The sequence below is a fragment of the Mesoplodon densirostris genome, chromosome 14 (genome assembly GCF_025265405.1).
Source record: "Mesoplodon densirostris isolate mMesDen1 chromosome 14, mMesDen1 primary haplotype, whole genome shotgun sequence".
NCBI lineage: Eukaryota > Metazoa > Chordata > Mammalia > Artiodactyla > Ziphiidae > Mesoplodon > Mesoplodon densirostris.
Window position 1 is genome coordinate 35365393 of NC_082674.1, and position 17296 is coordinate 35382688.

Sequence of the window (17296 nt, forward strand, 5' to 3'; positions counted from 1 at the left end):
CTGGCTCTGGGGATGGTGGCTGGGAGGAGGAGATGGGGGCTGGATCCCCCGCTGTCCAGGTGAGGAGGAGCCTGGGTTGCTGAGGCGGAAAGACAGAGAAGCAGGAGGGAATGTCCAGGCCTGGTTAGAAGGCAGAGTCCTTCGGTTCAGGCCGCCTGAGGGGAGGCGTAGAAGGAGGCGAGAGGAAGACTCCAGGAGGACCCCAGGTTCTGGCGTGGGTGACTGGATGGATGTGGTGTCACAGCTGTGGAGACAGGGACACTGGGAGGGGTGGGAGTGAGGGTCCATGCCTCTGGGCTGTCCAAGAGGAGGCGGTCCCAGGCCGCTGGGCAGGGCTGTGAGGTGCCACCAGGGGTGGGCAGTCCCTTCATCTTTCCTCCACTGGCATTTACAGTCTATGGGACAAAGGGGCAGTTTAGGAAGATTTTGGACTCTCTTGGCTTGTGGAGGGAGGCGGAAGCCATCAAGGGCACCATGGGTGTGTCCCAGGACTTGCTTTGGAAAAGGACAACCCTTCAAGGGTTGGCACGATAGAAGCTTCCTTCCTTACAGTTGTTTGCATTTTGCTAGAACACTCCAGAATAGCAGTGTTGTCCAACAGAACTTTCTGCAATGATGGAAACATTCAGTGCAATAGCCCCCAGCTACAGCTGAGTACCTGCCACGTGGAAGTAAGTTTTAAATTTTAAGTTAAATGTACATAGGCACATGTGGCTAGTGCCCACCATAATGGACAGTGCAGATCTATCTAGAATTTCTAAAGGAAAGCAGTTGTTATTCTCAGCTTAAGGCCCAAGTGGTTGGGTGGGTTTGGTGGGGGCAGGTGAAGGAGACTCCCTCAACCCCTTTGCACCGGGTGCCTATTGATTGGGCGTGGAAACAAAAACACCAAGAGAGCAGTAACCAACTGTTACAGCATACTTCCTACATGCTGGGCTCTCTCCTTATGACATGGGTTGACTGATTCCCTTGAACTTCACGGTAGCCTTCGGAGATAGGTCCGACATTTATAGATGGAGACTGCAAGCCACTGGCTCATGGTCTCACAGCTGGCGGTAGCAAGGCTAGGCTTTGAACCTGACGGCTTAGGCTGCTACCCACTCTGCTAGCCTGCACACAGTGTCCTCTGTGGGACCCCGAGCTGGGCCCTCTCCTAGACACTTCACCCATGACATCATATTTTGACCCTCCTGGGGGCTTTGCGTAGCAGCAACTGCATGATCATCCGCATTTCAGAGATGAGGAAAGTGAGGCTCAGAGATTTGCTCAGGATGACACAGGTAGGGAGTGGCTGTGAAGCGAGATTTGAACCCAGGTCTGTGGGAGCCCTGGCCTGTAACCCCTGCAGACCGTGCCCCTCCTCACAGAGTGGTGGTGACACCTGCCTGGAGCCCTCTCACGCCCCAGGCCCTGCAGCAGCTCTTGGCTCCCAGGGCTGTGCTTTGTAAGCTCCTGGTGTGTCCACCCTACAGACCCTCCAGGGCCCCCCTGAGAAGCCAGGTGAACAGAGAACATCCAGAGACCTGCTGCTCTGAGCCTCTCAGCCCATAGGGATTTAGGTCTGCTTCAGTGAAAGTCAATATTCAGCATTTTTACCAACAGCCCTACCTGGACAGCTCACACCTAGGGAGGACAGTGTCCTGGGTGGTCTCTTCCCAGGGCTCATGTAGAAACCCAGAAGTTGGGGGAAGTCTCCAGAGGGCTCCTCCCACCCTCTCTGAGCCTTAGTCTTCTCATCTGTGGAATGAAAGGGCAACACTAGGTCATGGTTTTTTAAACCTTTTTTAGCATTAAAATTGGTTTTATAAGGAATCATTTTTTTTCCAGTCTACTCTCCACACAGCCAAAATCACTTTAACACGTGAACGTGTCTGGCTTACTCCCCAGCTTAAAATCCTTCAACGGCTCCTCCCTGCTCTGGAGACAATGCCGGCCCTCATGAAGCTAAGCGTCTAAGAAGGAAGGGTGATATATACATAAACAAAGGCATTTAAAATATGTCAGAGGATGACAAATGCTACGGAAAAAATAAAGCAAGACGAGAGATGCCAGATGGGGCTGTTGTCTTGACAGGGTGGTCTGGATGGCCTCCTGAAAAGGCGACAGCAGGAAACTGAAGGAAATGTGGAAGAGCATGACAGATGGAATAGCAAGTGCAAAGGTCCTGAGACAGAGAGTAGGTCCAGCATGATTACGAACCAACAAGGAGGCCTGAGTTGTATGGAAGCAGGATGAGGGAAGGGAGAGTCAAGGTCAGAGGGGAAAGGGATAGTGGGTGGGTGGGGAGGGACAGACAATGTAGGACCTTGTACACCTTGGTTAAGATTTTAGGTTTTATTCTGAGTGAGGATTTTCAGCTGAAGGGTGACTTGAACACATTGTGTTTTAAAAGCACAGGTTAGAGGGGCTTCCCTGGTGGCGCAGTGGTTAAGAATCCGCCCGCCAATGCAGGGGACATGGGTTCGAGCCCTGGTCCAGGAAGATCCCACATGCCGTGGAGCAACTAAGCCCGTGCGCCACAACTACTGAGCCTGCACTCTAGAGCCCGCGAGCCACAACTACTGAGCCCGTGTGCCACAACTACTGAATCCTGTGCACCTAGAGCCCAAGCTCCTCAACAAGAGAAGCCACTGCAATGAGAAGCCTGCACACCTCAATGAAGAGTAGCCCCCGCTTGCTGCAACTAGAGAAAGCCCGCGTGCAGCAACGAAGACCCAATGCAGCCAAAAATAAAATAAATTTAAAAAAATAATAATAATTTAAAAAAAGCACAGGGGTGGCAAGACAGGGTCTACCCTGGAAAGAAATCCTGGAAGACTTCTTGGAAACCTCCGTTTCTAGACAGTGTGGGGAGTAAAGCAGGAGTCTGAGAGGCAGCCTAGGGTGATTCGAAGGAGCCACTGAGCTTCCTCTGAATTCTGCTTCAGCCTTTTCCTAGCTGCTTGGCCTCAGGCCTATGACAACTTCTCTGAGCTTAGTTTCCTCATCTTTGAAATGGGGATAGTAACAGTGTTTCGGTCTTGGCATTGTGAACAAGTGTACAAGTGTTTTTATGTGGCCATCCCGTGAAGCATGTGTCATTATGTAGGGGAAACAGACATTAATAAAACAGCTACAAAAACCAATGTATCACTTTGGAAAATAGTATAGCAGTTCCTCAAAAAGTTAAATGGGAGTTACCATATGATCTGGCAATTCTACTTCCAGGTATAAAACCAAAAGAATTGAAAACATATGTTCACACAAAAACTTGTATATCGATGTTCACAGCAGCATGATTCAACAATAGCCAAAAGGTGGAAACAACTCTACCGTCTAACAACTGATGAATGAAAACAAAATGTGGTACATCCATACAATGGAATACTATCCTGTCATGCAAAAGAATGAAGGCTGATTCACGCTACAACATGAATGAACCTTGAAAATATGTACACTCCGTGAAGGCAGGGATGACATCCGTCAACTCACCTCTGTTCCTGCACTGCTGGCATGTACTGGACAATCAAGAACTATCTGTGGGATGAATGAAAGGTGCTGGGCAGCATCCCAGCATCCCACCCCTTGGATGTCTGGACAGAATCACAGGGCAGTGGAAGGGAGCCTGCCGGCACATATGAATCACACCAGCCCTGGCCCTCAGCAATATTTGCCTCCTGCCCTGCGGCACCTCGGATTTCCATCTTCACAACGCATCACCTTGGGAGTCTGGACCTCCTGTAGGTGCTCGAGAGAGTCCGGCCCTGAAGCTTCAACAGTAGCCAGGCCAGGGAGAGACAACCAGGATCACCTGCCACGCACCTCAGCCAAGCTCCTCTCCCCTGAAGTGCACCCCTTCTCCACTCAGGGGAACAAACAGCAGGTCGCCAAGGACTCACAGCCCCTTCTCCAGTGGTGCAGGGCTCAGAGACTGTCCTGCAAGTGGCCTCTCATTCCAGCCACTCCCGGGGTGGGGCGGGGGTGGTGGAACTTGGAAAAACAAGGCCTCGGGCCTGCATTTCAAAGGGTCTCCCCTCTGCGTAAAATCGGCACCAGGCCCAGCGGAAGGGTCATAGGCCACCCCACAGCCTGGCCCGGCCTCCTACAGAGGGGTCACTGAGAATTCTGTGTCTCATCTCATCAAATATTGCGGGACCACGGAGTTGTATTTGAAAATAATTTTAATTAGCCGGAAACTAGGAGTTTAATAAATGGAAAACAGAGAACTTTCCAAGGCCACAGCTGGGAAACACTCGCTTTTTAAAAAATTCCGCCTGGCTTCCCAGGCCGGCTAAACACCCTGACACGAGGGCCCAATTGCCAGAGGAATCCACAAGGAAAACAAAGCTTATTTTTAGAGAAATATTTTAAACTCGGTTTCAGCGGGCTCGGGCGTTTTCTTGTCTGCCTAAAATCCTTAACATCTTTCCTTCTATTTCAGAGCTGCCTCTCACCCCAGAGGGCATAAGAACTGCTATCTGACAAGAGCTATTTCTGCAACAGATGAAAATAAAAGGGCCCCTCCCCCTTCAACCAGAGAATTAATTGTTTCTAAATATGTCTCTGCACTCAGGCCCAGGAGGCCTGTCCTCGGCAGGTGTGACCAGCAATAAAGTGGGTCTGGGGTCCCTGCAGGCTGAAGGCCTGTCTGCCACCCCCCGACTCAGCCTTGTTCTACCCACTGCCCTGCAGGAAGCGGCTGACAGCCTGGCCTCCATTTCCGGGTTTTGAAAACAGTTTTTAACCTGAAAGAGGCCTGCTAAAAAGGACCGCTTTTCCTCTGAAGGTGTTGTTAACACTCCACCCCGACAGAGACACACCCCCATCACATCCAGACCCAAACATACAGCCACACCCACAGATCCTTCCTCCCATCCCACCGACCCACACACCTACCCGCACAGCAACAGGCGCACCCAAACCCACACCCACACTCACACTCGGATACACACGCACACAGGGCAACAGACACACTCAAACCTGTACCCACACTGACACACACACATACACAGATCCATATACAAACATACCTATAACCACACACAGAGCAACAGACACACCCAAACCCGTACCCCCCCCACACACAGATCCATATACACACATACCTATAACCACACACAGAGTAACAGACACACCCAAACCCACACGTGCACCCAGATACACACCCTCACACACCTATACACACACACAGACTGAAAGATGCCTTCAAACCCACACTCACACATACATACACAGCAACAGGCACACCGAAACCCATAACCACACTCATACACACACCCCCCCAAACCCACACTCACAGATTTCCATACCCACTCACCGACTCTCATACCCTACAGACATGTACACCCCTCACATATCAACACCCCACAGATGCAGCCACACACACCAGTATTCCCCTACAGCAACCCCACACACAGACACAGACCCCCACCACGGAGCAATACCACGCACTTGTGCATACCCACCCAGATAGACAAGGACCCAGATATCCACCCTCCATGTGGATACCGCCCCCTCCCCCACAGACCTCCCCCTATACATATACACCCTTAGACACACACCCACACTCATACACTTTCCAGGTCTAGCAAAACCTGTCAGGAGAGGTTTGGAGAACCCACCTAGGCAGGGGTGGGCCTGGAGGTGCTGTGGCCTCCTGTTCCCCGGGGCACCCCCTTCCCACAGGGCTCGCCCGGCAGGCCTGTCCAGCCGCCAGGCCCTGGCTCCTCCCTGACCCTCCCTCCTTCCCTCCCTCCCTCCTTGGCCTTGCTAGCAGCACAAACTGGAAGTGCCCTGGATGGCCGCAAGTCTGCACATCCCCCAGAGAATGAACAAGAAAAAATAAACACGGTTAAATGAGGTAACAACAATGGAGAGTGGTTATGGGCCCTGGTGGGAGAAGGTAAGCCTGGATGCTTACCAGGGGCCGCGTCGTTTCCCATTAACTCAAAGGCTAGGGAAGGTGCAGGGACCCAACTTCCGCTTTCAAGATGTGGCCAGAGTCACATCTGCCCTCACTCTTGTCACCACGAGCACAACTGAAGGAGAGCAAGTGCCTTGAGTTTGTTCCCTTCCAGGTTCAGATGCTCTCTTGTGGGCCTCCTCTCTGCATACATCTAGCCTGGGGGTTTCTGAGACCCTCCCAGGCAGACTTCACCACTGAGCATCCCAATGCTGGGCCAGACCTGCTGCCAAGAGCTATGCCTGTTTGTCTTTCCGCATTGGGCCCTCAAGGCCTGGTCCTATCATGGGGTTCCTGAGCCGCTGCAGGGCTCGCAATCCTCCATCTATTCCCAAGGGCGGGTGCAGAGCTTCGGCCTTCTCAATAGTTTTTTTGTGTCCACACCCCCTCCGCAACCCCATACACTCAGCAGTAGATTCAGACAGAGTGAGGGGTGGAAAATATCTACATGCATGCATCCCTTCTCTGAAATAATTTAGAAGGTGGTGCACACTAATTGGGTTGCTTAAAAAATACCTTAGTTTTCAAATAGCTAGTGGAAATGCCACTATTAAGACATTCTAAACACCATCACATTCTGGGCTCATTTGCACAACCAACTCCAAAAGATTTTTATCTTGAGTATAATTCAGGAGTCAGTTTTAGTTCCGCTCCCCAGCCCGTGATAGGAATCCTGGCTTGTTCTTACTTGCAGTTTTTACTTCTAGTTCCCTTCATTTACAAGAAAACTTTTCTAAGGGTGATCAAGCAATTGTAGAGCGTTTTGTCTGCTGTTAATTCCAGCCGCTGCAGAAAGACAATGACCCACATACCCTCCATTGATCTGCAGCAAGAGAAAATTTCTGAATGATTCCCCCCCAGCTTTCCACGCTCCACTGGGTCTAAAATACAAAAACATCAGCTCTTAGCAGTTGGGCTTTCAGACAAACCAATTTTTAAAAATGAACGTGGCTTACCCCAAAAAGAAGTCTAACATTCCAGTTGATCAAAAGCACTTGTTTAGAAAAATGTCTTGGAATGAAGTGGAAACAAGGCCTTTGAAATGCAGTTTGGCCTATATAGCACCACATTTTTAGACTTTTCCTCGCCATTGTACATTCTTTATGGTGAAGAGGCCTAGGAGCCTGCAGGGTCTTCACTCATCGAGCCCTCCTTGGCCTCAGGCTTCCCCTCCCCCGCTGCTGAGGGTGCCCACCCGCCCCTCCCCAGCCAGGGGCCGGCATCTGGGAGAACTTTGAAACTGTTTCCCATCCCCTTTGGCAGCGGCGCGCCCAGCACCAAAACGCTCCGGTTAACACCAGCGCAATCATCGTTAACGTGAAACAGCTGCCCGGGGCCTGGCGCGCTCCACCGACGGCGCCCTCCCCATCAGGCTCAGCTGTGAGACCCGGGAGACCACCCCCACCCCCTCCGGCCGGCGAACACAGGCAAACACAGGGTCGAGGGGATGCAAGTATGGGTGATAGAGCCCATACGCTGTAGATGAGGAAACAAAACTTTTGCTAAATCTCTTACTTACTTTGGAAAAAAAAAGTCTGAACTCTGTGTATGTTGGCGGGGGCGGGATAGAGAAGGAAAAACAGGAATTGATTTATGAACCACATTTTTAACTTCTAAGGTGATTGTAGGAAAGAACCATACTAAGGTTTTGTTCAATTGTGTGAGAATCAGCAGACAGACTGATGCTTTCTTTTTTTTCCCTTCCTTTTTTCCAGACCTGGGTTGGATTTGCTTTCTGGCCGCTTACAGTTGTCTCAAGCACAGACACTAATCCTTTTGCATAAATAACGTGTGTGCTCACTCCCAGAGGAAGCCATCCACATAAACATTACCCAGATATAAGTTTAACCTGTTTCATCTTCCTTCTCTTTCTGTCTTCTGTGGACAAGGACACAACCAGGCTTTCCAAGTCCAGGCCAAACCCTAGTTCTCCGGCCCAGGAAAGGCTGGGCCTAAGCCCCCATCCCCAGTTCAGCCAAGGGCTGGCAAGACCCTCCTCACCCAAGCAGTTTGGTTCCCTGTGCGTCCCAGTGGAAAGAAAAAAAAAAAAAAATCAGACCTTCAGCTGCCACTGCAGACACGTGATCCACTTGGTGACTCACAGGCAGGCCCCACGCCTCAGGCCTCTCAGCCAGGCCCAGCCACCAGCCAGTCAGCCAACACGGGGATGCATCTTATTACCAAAGAGAACAGCTAACTAATGCCCTTGACGGTCTAAATTACTTTCTTTCAGCTAAAAGAACTTGTATATAAAATATATAGGGGGACAGGCTCTTCTGAACTCTGGCTCTGCCAGTTCTCTAAACCCTAGCCCCCAATCCCTCTAAGACCTGGGTAATGCCTGACAGTGGTGAGAAGCTAGAAACCTAGATACTCCCATTTAAAAAAAAGGAAGCTATCTTACACAATAATACCTTTTTTTCCCAAAAGTTTTATTGGGGGAAAACTACAAAACATTTACAGTACAATGTTTACAGTCACAATTTGTAGTGAACTGATTCCCCAAATATATTACAACTCAAGTTGACTTAACCTTGTTACATTCAAATACCTACTTCTGTCAAAGTAGTCCAGAATACATACATACATAGTGCTCCAACTGTACCTACGTACAAACAAACTACATCTACTGCTCATTCATCCGCTGTCCAGGAAAGCATTCCTGCCTTTCCACACGGAAAAAAAAAAAAATAGTACAAGTTTTGGAATTTTCTGTAATTAAACAAGGCATATTCATGTACTACATACCATTTTAGCACTAAGAGGTGGCCTCTTCACTTTATAGCTATATAAAAAAAAAAGTGGTAAAAATCTTTTCCTTTTGTGCAGTTGAACCCATCCTACATTCAAATTCTCTCAAGCACTAATAGACAAAATACTTATTTGGTTGAGGAAGATTTAAGGCAAGTTCTGGCCCTTCCAAAGGCACTGTGAGATTACCCTCCCCCCCCATTATTGCTACATGTCTTTATATGCAGAGTATGTCACAGTAGAACTGGTGGAATAAGCAAACAAAAACCATTTTCTGCTGATTTATAAAGATGGAATGAGAAAAGCATGCCACATGTAAGCCTGATTGCAAAGTATGTGGTCACTTTTTTTTCTTTTAAAGTTGGATGGGCTACAACCATTATACATTCTAAGAAAAACTCAAGATATTCCTCAAACTACTTCCACAGCATCAAGATAAGATTTCCGTAAAGAAACCATGCAATCTTTCAAAATTTACGTAAACAAGGAAAGAAATTAATGAAATAAATATTACATACAATCTCTTAAATTAAGATTTTTTTTTACTCATTTACAATAAAATAACCAAGTGAAGTTACAAAAGGCATATATTACTGTGAAAAGAACATACACTCCACATTTTGCCGATTAATAATGGCAATCATAATTTAACATAATAAAAGAATATATATCTATTGCTTTTCATCATACTTGATAAATACAGTATGAACAAAATTTTCAATGTATACTTTTCACAAGATAATAAATAAGTTAAATAGTTTTTTCATATTGAGTTGTGGTGCAGTGGTGCGAATCAACTCAAAACAGCTAAAAATTCAGCAGTTATTCCCCAACAATTACAAACTAAGCTCTGCCCAAGGCTTCCAGAAAGAGCAGACAAAACGGTTCTAACTTAAACATCCACTAAGTGGTGGCAATGAAACCAGGAACCAGTATGAAACTTTGGAATGCAAGGTTTTTTTTTTTTTTCCAGACATATATAACTTTGTTAAAAAACAAAAAACACCTATGGAGCTGAGGTCTACTATCAAGGCATATTCTTGGCAGAATATTGGATTCTAAAAGCTTATAGGTTTAGCAAGGTGTTGGTTGGCTTGTTTGTTTACACTGGTCTGAGACAATTAGGAACCTCTCTCAAGATAAGAGTCCCCACATCTGGACTGTAACTAATGCTTTGCAAGTGAAGATATGGAATGGTGGTTGGTAGCTGCTGGTGCCAGGTTGATTTTTCCTAAAGTCCCAAACTCATCGGAGACCTAAAAAAGTTTGTGTTTGGTTTTTGTTCTATTCGCATCACAACTGCTCTGTTGTGAATATTTTGTTCAATACAAAAAGTTCGTTGGCTTTTTTTCGCTCAACAAGAATGAAACTTCGTAATAATAATAAAAATAATAATAAAAAACAAAACAAAACAAAACAAGAGGAAACCGAAAGGGGAGGGGTGGGGGCCCCTCCCGGCACACAAGTTCGAGTCCAAGTGCTCGGTGCGGCCTGCAGTCTGCTTGTGGCCGAGGTCAGCCCCCCACACTCCCGAGCCTCCCTGCCCCTAGCAGGGGCGCGACTGCAGGGGCGCCCTCCAACACCCCCAGAACGGCCTTCCCTTCCTCCTCCTCACTAGCGCCCTCTTGCCTCAGTCGTCGGAGATGGAGAGGCGGCTGAAGATGGGCAGGCGGCGGCCGGGGTCGAGGCTGGGGGACTCAGAACCGCTGAGGCTGCCCGAGCTCAGGGAGCCACTCAAGTAGCTGTCGCGGTCAGACAGTGAGTCCGGGGGACTAGGGGGCGCGTCGAACACGGGCGACTCGGATAGGCGGCGTGGCAGCTGGAAGCTGAAGGGCGGCGAGGGCGGCGCAGCGGCGCTGGCAGGGAGGGGCGCGCTGGGCGGCGCCGGGGGCTGCGCGGGGGGCACTAGGCCCTGCTGCTGCTGCTGCTGGCTGCGATAGTAGGCGGCGGCGGCCACGGCGGCGAAGTTGTGGGTCTGGATGGCGAGAGGTGTGATGAGGCTGCTCAGCTCCGGGCCGAAGGCGAAGGCGTTGTTGGCGCACGAGGCCGACGAGCAGGTGGCGCAGGGCGCGCCCGGGGCGAGCAGGTCCTCGGCGCCCCCGGTGCCGTACAGCAGCGCGGCCGCGGCCGCTGCCGCCGCAGAGGCACAGCACGTCGGGGCGCCCGAGGGCGTGGAGGCAGCCGAGGCCGAGGAGCAGGACGAAGCGGACGAGGAGCAAGACGAAGCCGAGGAACAGGAGGGAGGCGGCGGCGTGCGCGACGTGGGGCTGTCGAGCAACAGGGGCGACTCCAGGCCCCCCGGGGGCTGGTGGTGGCCCGACGGGAAGCCCGAGAAGCTGAGGCTGTGGTGCAGCTTGGGCCGCGGCTCCCGCGGGAAGCCCAGGTGCAGCGCGTCGCGGGCGCTGAAGGTGCGCAGGTCCCCGGAGGCGCTCCCCGACGGCGCGGGCCGCCGCTCATCGGCGTTGTGGATGAAGTGGCAGCGCGGCCCATAGGGGCAGAAGCCGATGGTGTGGAAGGTGCGGCACAGCTCCGTCTTGTACTTGGGGTGCCGCGTCAGGCTGCGCAGCTCGTGGAAGCCATGTGCGAACTGGCACTTTTCGCCATACTTGCACGTGCCGCTCTCCTCGAAAGGCCGGCACAGCTCAGTTTTGTAGCGCGTTGAGTTGATCTGGGAGCCGCCGCCCCCCTTCTGCTGCTGCTGCAGGTGCAGGAGGTGCTGGCTGCGCTCGCCGTTGTCGCTGAACGAGCGGTCCCGGAATTTGTTCTCCTTGTTCAGCAGGGCCGTGCCGCCGCCCCCCGACGGCTCCTTGAGGGTGCCGTAGGAGGCCGGCCCGCCCGCCGCCGCGCTGCCGCAGCTGCTGCCGTTAGCTGCGCCCGGGAACTTGGGCGAGCAGCTGCCGGGGCTAGGCGCGGGGTGGGCGAGCGCGTGCAGGTTGCTGGCTGAGTGCCGTCGGAGGAAGCCCGGCGTGAAGCCCGAGCTGGGGGCGGCGGCCACGGGTGTCCCCACCGCCTTCTTGTCCAGCATGTTGTTCAGATTGAGGTTGGCCAGGGACTTCTCCGTCTGCCAAAAAGGAGGGTAGCGGGGAAGGGATGAAAAGTGGGAAAGGGAAGAGGGGAGGGATGCGTTGGGGTGAGTTGCAGAAGAACCACTTCCAGACCTCCAACTCTTTTTGTTTTTTTTCAGATTTCGACTCGGCCCCCAACCTCCACCCTTACACGCGCACAAGAATCAAGTTCGCGTTGGGAGGAGTCGGACTCTCCACCCTAGGCCGCGCTGGGTTGCGACATGTGATCCTCAGTCGTGGGCCGCCGGCCTGGGCGGCGCAAACCCCGTCCGGGAAGCCCCGGGCAAGCGTGGTTGTGGTCGGCTGCGGAGAAACTAAACAGCTACAGCGACTCCCTCCTGCCCTTCCTCCCCGCTCCTTCTCCCCGTCCACAAGGTTCGAGCACACATTGCAAACTCCGGCATTTTTCCCGAGCCCAAAAAGTCAAGGAGGGAAGAGGACCCCCAAATCCGAGGACAGAAGGCCAAGCCTGAAAACTCGAAGGGCTTCCTGCTTGCCCGCCCTCCTCCCTCCCTGCTCCTCCGCGTACCTTGCACAAGAAGTCGATATCGTAGAAGGCGGATAGAAGTGTGGTCGACATGTTTCTGGATCCTGTAATGGTCGGAGCTGCAGGCTGGGAGGTCCGGAGGAGCCCTCGGGGCGGCGCGGCCGGGCTCGAGCCACGACGAATAACGGGCGAGGGGCGGGGAGGGACCGAAAGTTTGCTGGGGGGCGAGAAAAGAGGGAGCGGGGGCAGCAGCTTGAACTGGTTTGAGGGTGCCCGGGAGTGCAGAGTGGGGGGAGAGGAGAGTGAAGCTAGAGCGCTCCTCCGCGCCCCGGGGTGCCCGGCCCGCCCCCCCCGCGCGGAGCCGACAGCAGCTCGCGGACTGTTGGAACTCAGCCGCCCGAGAGCGCGCGCCCTATATAGAGCCCCGGAGCGCGGCAGCGGCGGGGCGGGCCTGCCGCGGGGAGGGGACAGAAGGCTGACCCCGCCGGGGTCTCCAGGCAACGCCGCCCGCCGGCTTGCGGACGTCAGGCGCCTTCCTGGCCTCCCATTGGCCGCCGCCAATTTTTTTCCTCTGGGGGGAGGGGGCGGAGAGGCCTCGGGGCGGGGCTGGCCGCTGGGGCGCCCGGGGCGGCGTGGAGAGCTCGGCCCAGATGGGTGCTGCTGGGTGGCGGCGGGAAGGTACTGCTCCCCTCCTTTGGGGCTGTACTGTTGGAAATCCCCTGCACATTTAACGTGGCCGGGTTTCTGCAGCCCTGGACGTGTTTTTCCCCGCCCGGTCCTGCTAGGCGAAATTGCGGAGCTTTTATCTCCCACCCTCGGTTTTATACTGGGCGCGGGAATTGCAAAATGCAAGAATATTGCAACCGTCCGCGCGGCCCGGCTGTTTTTGCTAAGGGTGCTCCGGCCGGGGGGCGGGGACTCTGGGCCCGAGCTGACCGGTAGTGGCTCCATCCCGACTGCACGTGGAGACGCGGTGGGGGTGGGGGCCGGAGCGGCCACGCGGGCGGCTGCCAGGGCAGTCTCGCCCGGAGGAGCCTGGGCCGGTTCCTCCGCCCCTCTTCCCGCCCAGCCTGCAGTAAACAGGGCTTGAGCGCCGAGCCCTGCCGGGCAGGGCTGAGTGTCTGAGGACAAGGCGCTGGCTTTGCTAATCACATCACAAGACCTTGAGCCAGGGCCAAAGGCGCGGAGTGGCGCGGGGCGTCCCGGGCGGGGGAGCCGGCTGGGAGGACGGGAGGAAAGGCCGGGAGAGCCGCGCAGGCATGGAGGCACTTCCCAACGCCTCGTCCGTCTGCTGGTCTGTCCGGCTTTCCCCTGCCCTCCTGGGGGTTGTGGTACAGCTGCCAGCCGAGGCTCCCGCCCGCCCGCCGCAGCCTTGGCCTGGCGCGCCCTCCTAGCCCCTTAACTCCCGGGCCGTTGAGGGCGCCGCGCCCCGCCTTAACTCGTTGTGGGCTGCGGGCTCCGGCTGAGGCCGACCCGCAGCCAGGCTGGGCTAGGCACCGAGGATGCGCCTCGTGGGCTCGCCCCGGTTTCCTTCTCTTGCCAGCCCCACACCCCAAAAGCCCGCGTTGGGAAATGCTCTTTGCCAACGGCGCCCTCCGGGTACGGGGCAGACACCCCCCACTAGCGCCCAGTGCAGCTAAGGCCACTGTCAGCCCCACTGGGGCAGATCTGGAGTCCGGTCCAGGACACTTCTCACTCCGCGTCTACGGATATGCTGCCAAAAAAGCTGGATCGGGGCCCATGATTTCGCACACCTGGCAGCCTAGGCTGTAATTGGGCCTAAGTTGGAAGGTCCAGTACCCGCCAGGGAAAGAAGCTCCCGAGACCCACGCCCCCTTGCCCAGTTGATCTTGTTTCTGGCTGTTTCCTTGTGCTTACTTCCATTCGGCGGCGCTCATTCCCTCTCTCAGTTAACCCTGGGAGGGAATGAGCCAGGCCTGTCACTCAGGAAACCTACTCTTTAGAGTTCAGCTTGCACACAGAGCCCATTGCTGGACTCCTCACCCACCCAGGGAGCTAGAGTCAGCATAGGGCTGCAAGGACTTCAGGATCAGAAACATAGGGCTGGAGTTCAGGCCCTGTCCCTTATAAGCCATGTGATTTCAGGCAAATCACAAAATCACCTTGGCACCTGGGTTTCTTTGTAAAACTAAGATAATTCCTGCTTTACTCATCTCTCACCTTTGTCAAGGTGCAAATGAGTTATCTGTTAAGGTTTTTAAAAGATAAGTATACTCCACCTTATTTATTAAAACAAATTGACAAGGCATAAAAATGGAGAAAGCCAGGCCTCTGGAGTATGGCCAGATGGGTGGAGGTCTACAGAATCGTGAATGCAGAGCTGAGGGGTCACCAAATCTTGGACCCTTGAGCTTGGAGCCAAGGGCAGTGACCTCAGAAGAAGTGACTGCTTCACTTTTGCCACCCGGCCTACACTGGCCCCTAGACAAGGCTGGGCAACCATGGCTGACACTTACAGCCTAGAATACCCAAGAACCCTGATGCTGTTTTGTTCTTTGTTGAAATGAACCACAGCACAAGAGTCTGAGGATGGCCCTGACAGTGGGGTATTCTGAGTTTCCCATGGGAATGCATCAGGAAAGTGTGGAACAGCAATTTCCCTCACCACTGCTACTGGAGGTCAGTGACAAAATTTCAGATACAAAAACCAGTGGAAACATCTGTCTCTCCTGTGCTCTCAGGCTGGCTACAACCAGCCAAGATCAAAATCTGGGGTAATTCTCAACAGCTATGAGAACACCCACTTTGCAGACTTGGTGGAAGGACTTTGGAGCTAACATGTAAACATGCTATGGTACATGCTTTGGTACAGAGTACCTGCTGGTAGAAAATATTTTTATTATTATGTAACTGCTTTTATTTCATTTTAAATGGAGAAAAAAGGAATGCTGGCCTTTTCCAGTGAGCTGGGCTTTGCTGGAGCCGGTTTCATAATTATTCTACCATGGTTATCACCACATTGTGCCAACAATTCCCTGACTTCTCACCAGCCACGTCTTCTCAGAACAAAAAGAAATGTTCAGTTGGCAACTTCCCATCAAGTGTGGGCTACACAGATGCCTAACCAGGTTATTAATTCAGAATCACAGAAAACACATTTTGAGCTGAGTAGTTCAAAACCACCAGGGAATTTCCTGTCTCTTTAGGGCAAAACTTTGGACACTAAGTTAACTTCTTTCCTCGCTTCTTCCTACACAGACCTTTCTCTATTCTTCTAGTAGGCTCTATTTTTTAGTGTTAGGTGGTTTTCCTTCAAAGAAAAACAAATTATATTTGAAATATAAGTCTTTCTGTAGTAGGAAATGATCATATAAAGCCCTCTCCCCTCTAAACTGCCCCTCCAGACCCTCAAACATCAATAAAATAATTCTGATTGCTCACCTGAGAAGTATTTAAAAGTATTTACAGACCCTAAAAAGCTGGGCCAAGTGTACATAGGATTACTGCAATGGTTTTTTCAGATAACTAGGATGAAAAATGAATGTGGATGAGGCTATGACCCATCCAAGCCATGAATTTCAAGATAACTGTCTTTGGGTAACACTTACTCTGAAATTATAAATTAAAACTGGTAAGCCAGTGGAAAACAAAACTAGCAGCAAAACGTATGCAAGAGCGACACCTGCTGGGTATCTGAGAAAGAGGGGAGGGCTGGACTTAGAAAAGCAGAAAACCCTTAAGGTTTCCAGGTTAAGTCACTGACATGGATAAAAGTTTTCTGGCATCTTAAATAAGAATCTTCTTGTTACTGCCACCAAGAAAATGACAGTAAACAGTGTAGGCATCAAATAAGTCATTTATTCTGACTCTCCTTTCCCCAGGTTCCTTCTAACAGCCAAGAGTCTATGATTTCACTGGGTGGTGAATCTGTTTTCCTAACAATAGCACAAATACTTTTTACAGTGGGGAGAGGGGGGTAGGAGCTCTTAATGGCTCTTTTAATAATTAGGATGGTATGTGTAGGTCACTGAAGGCTTAAACATGCAGACAGTAAAAACAAAATTATTTGTATGAAGTCGATCCTTAATTCTCCCAGGATCCAACATTTGGAACATATTTCTGCCTTTGCTAAAATCAAATAAAATTTGGAATTCTGACCAAGTGGGCTGTTTGCCAACTAATCCAGCTCCCACAACTAGCCAGAAAAGGGTGGGGGGGAATCATGTGTTAAAACCCAACTCTGTAGTCAATTCAGAGAAAAATGTAGGCCGGCTCTGGTTGGACACTGGAGGTCCTGGGGGATGAAAAAGGCTAATTCAGGCCTGCAGGTGGCCTGCACCTGGGAACAGAGTCAATATTCAACGTGGTAGCCTCACGTCCTACAGTAGCTGCAATAAACGAGGCTGCCTTGAATGACTGAACTGAAGAAAAAGTCCTCTGTAGGACAGAAGACTAGACTCACAGAAGTGGGGGAGTTGTGAAAGGGAGAAGACGCTTAAGTTTCTGTTCAACATTTTTCTGCGGATTGACTGGGGGAACAATCCACCCTACCCCCAACCCCACAAGTCTTCTTTCTTCAACAAGCCGTTTCTGTTCTTGGAAGAGTTAACTGATTCACTGCTGCAGGAGAGTCCAAAGCCCTGAGAACGAGGATGTCTTCCCCTTCCTTTCCTTCCAGAAACGCCAGTAACCTCAGGCAAGCCAAAGCCCTTTCCTCCCGAATGCGCAGTCTCGTGAACTCCACCGTCTTCAAAAACTCAGCAGTTGGTGGCAGCTCTCTGAAGAGCTGTGAAAGGAGGTGGCATTGCTCTGACGCTGTCCTCTGAAGATGACAGAGCCTCTCAGGGCTGAGGGGACGCCAGCTGGACTTGGAGAGGAGGCGGAAGAGGTGCTTGTAGAGGTATTTCTTGAAGATCAGGGTCTCAGCCCAAAAGTTGACTTCTGTTTTTTCAAACAGGTAGTCTTCTTCCACCTAAGTCCGATGAAAAAGCCAAAAGTCAACCTTACAGGGGATGCTGACTGGCCCCAGTCCAGAGCAGAGTCCTGGCAGATGCAGAAGCAGTGTGTCCCCTCCCCACCTGACAGAGGGCT

The 17296-nt window shown here is 52.0% G+C and overlaps 2 protein-coding genes across 5 annotated transcripts in view; both read right to left on the reverse strand.

Annotated features, from left to right (window-relative positions):
• Positions 1–8352: 8352 nt before the first annotated feature.
• ZFP36L2 (ZFP36 ring finger protein like 2) lies at positions 8353–12646 on the reverse strand. The gene is made up of 2 exons (XM_060117514.1): positions 12287–12646; positions 8353–11753 (listed from the first exon to the last, which is right to left on the reverse strand). The coding sequence occupies exons 1-2, from the start codon at positions 12335–12337 to the stop codon at positions 10323–10325; spliced, it is 1482 nt and encodes a 493-aa protein (XP_059973497.1). The 5' UTR covers positions 12338–12646; the 3' UTR covers positions 8353–10322.
• A 3397-nt stretch (positions 12647–16043) lies between these two features.
• The window catches only part of THADA (THADA armadillo repeat containing), a 312101-nt gene continuing 310848 nt past the window's right edge, over positions 16044–17296 (reverse strand). For all 4 annotated transcript variants that reach the window (XM_060116779.1, XM_060116777.1, XM_060116778.1 and 1 more), the window contains one exon: positions 16044–17177. In XM_060116779.1, the coding sequence (XP_059972762.1) occupies positions 16782–17177 (396 nt within the window). In that variant the 3' untranslated portion in view covers positions 16044–16781. The remainder of the gene's footprint in view (positions 17178–17296) is intronic.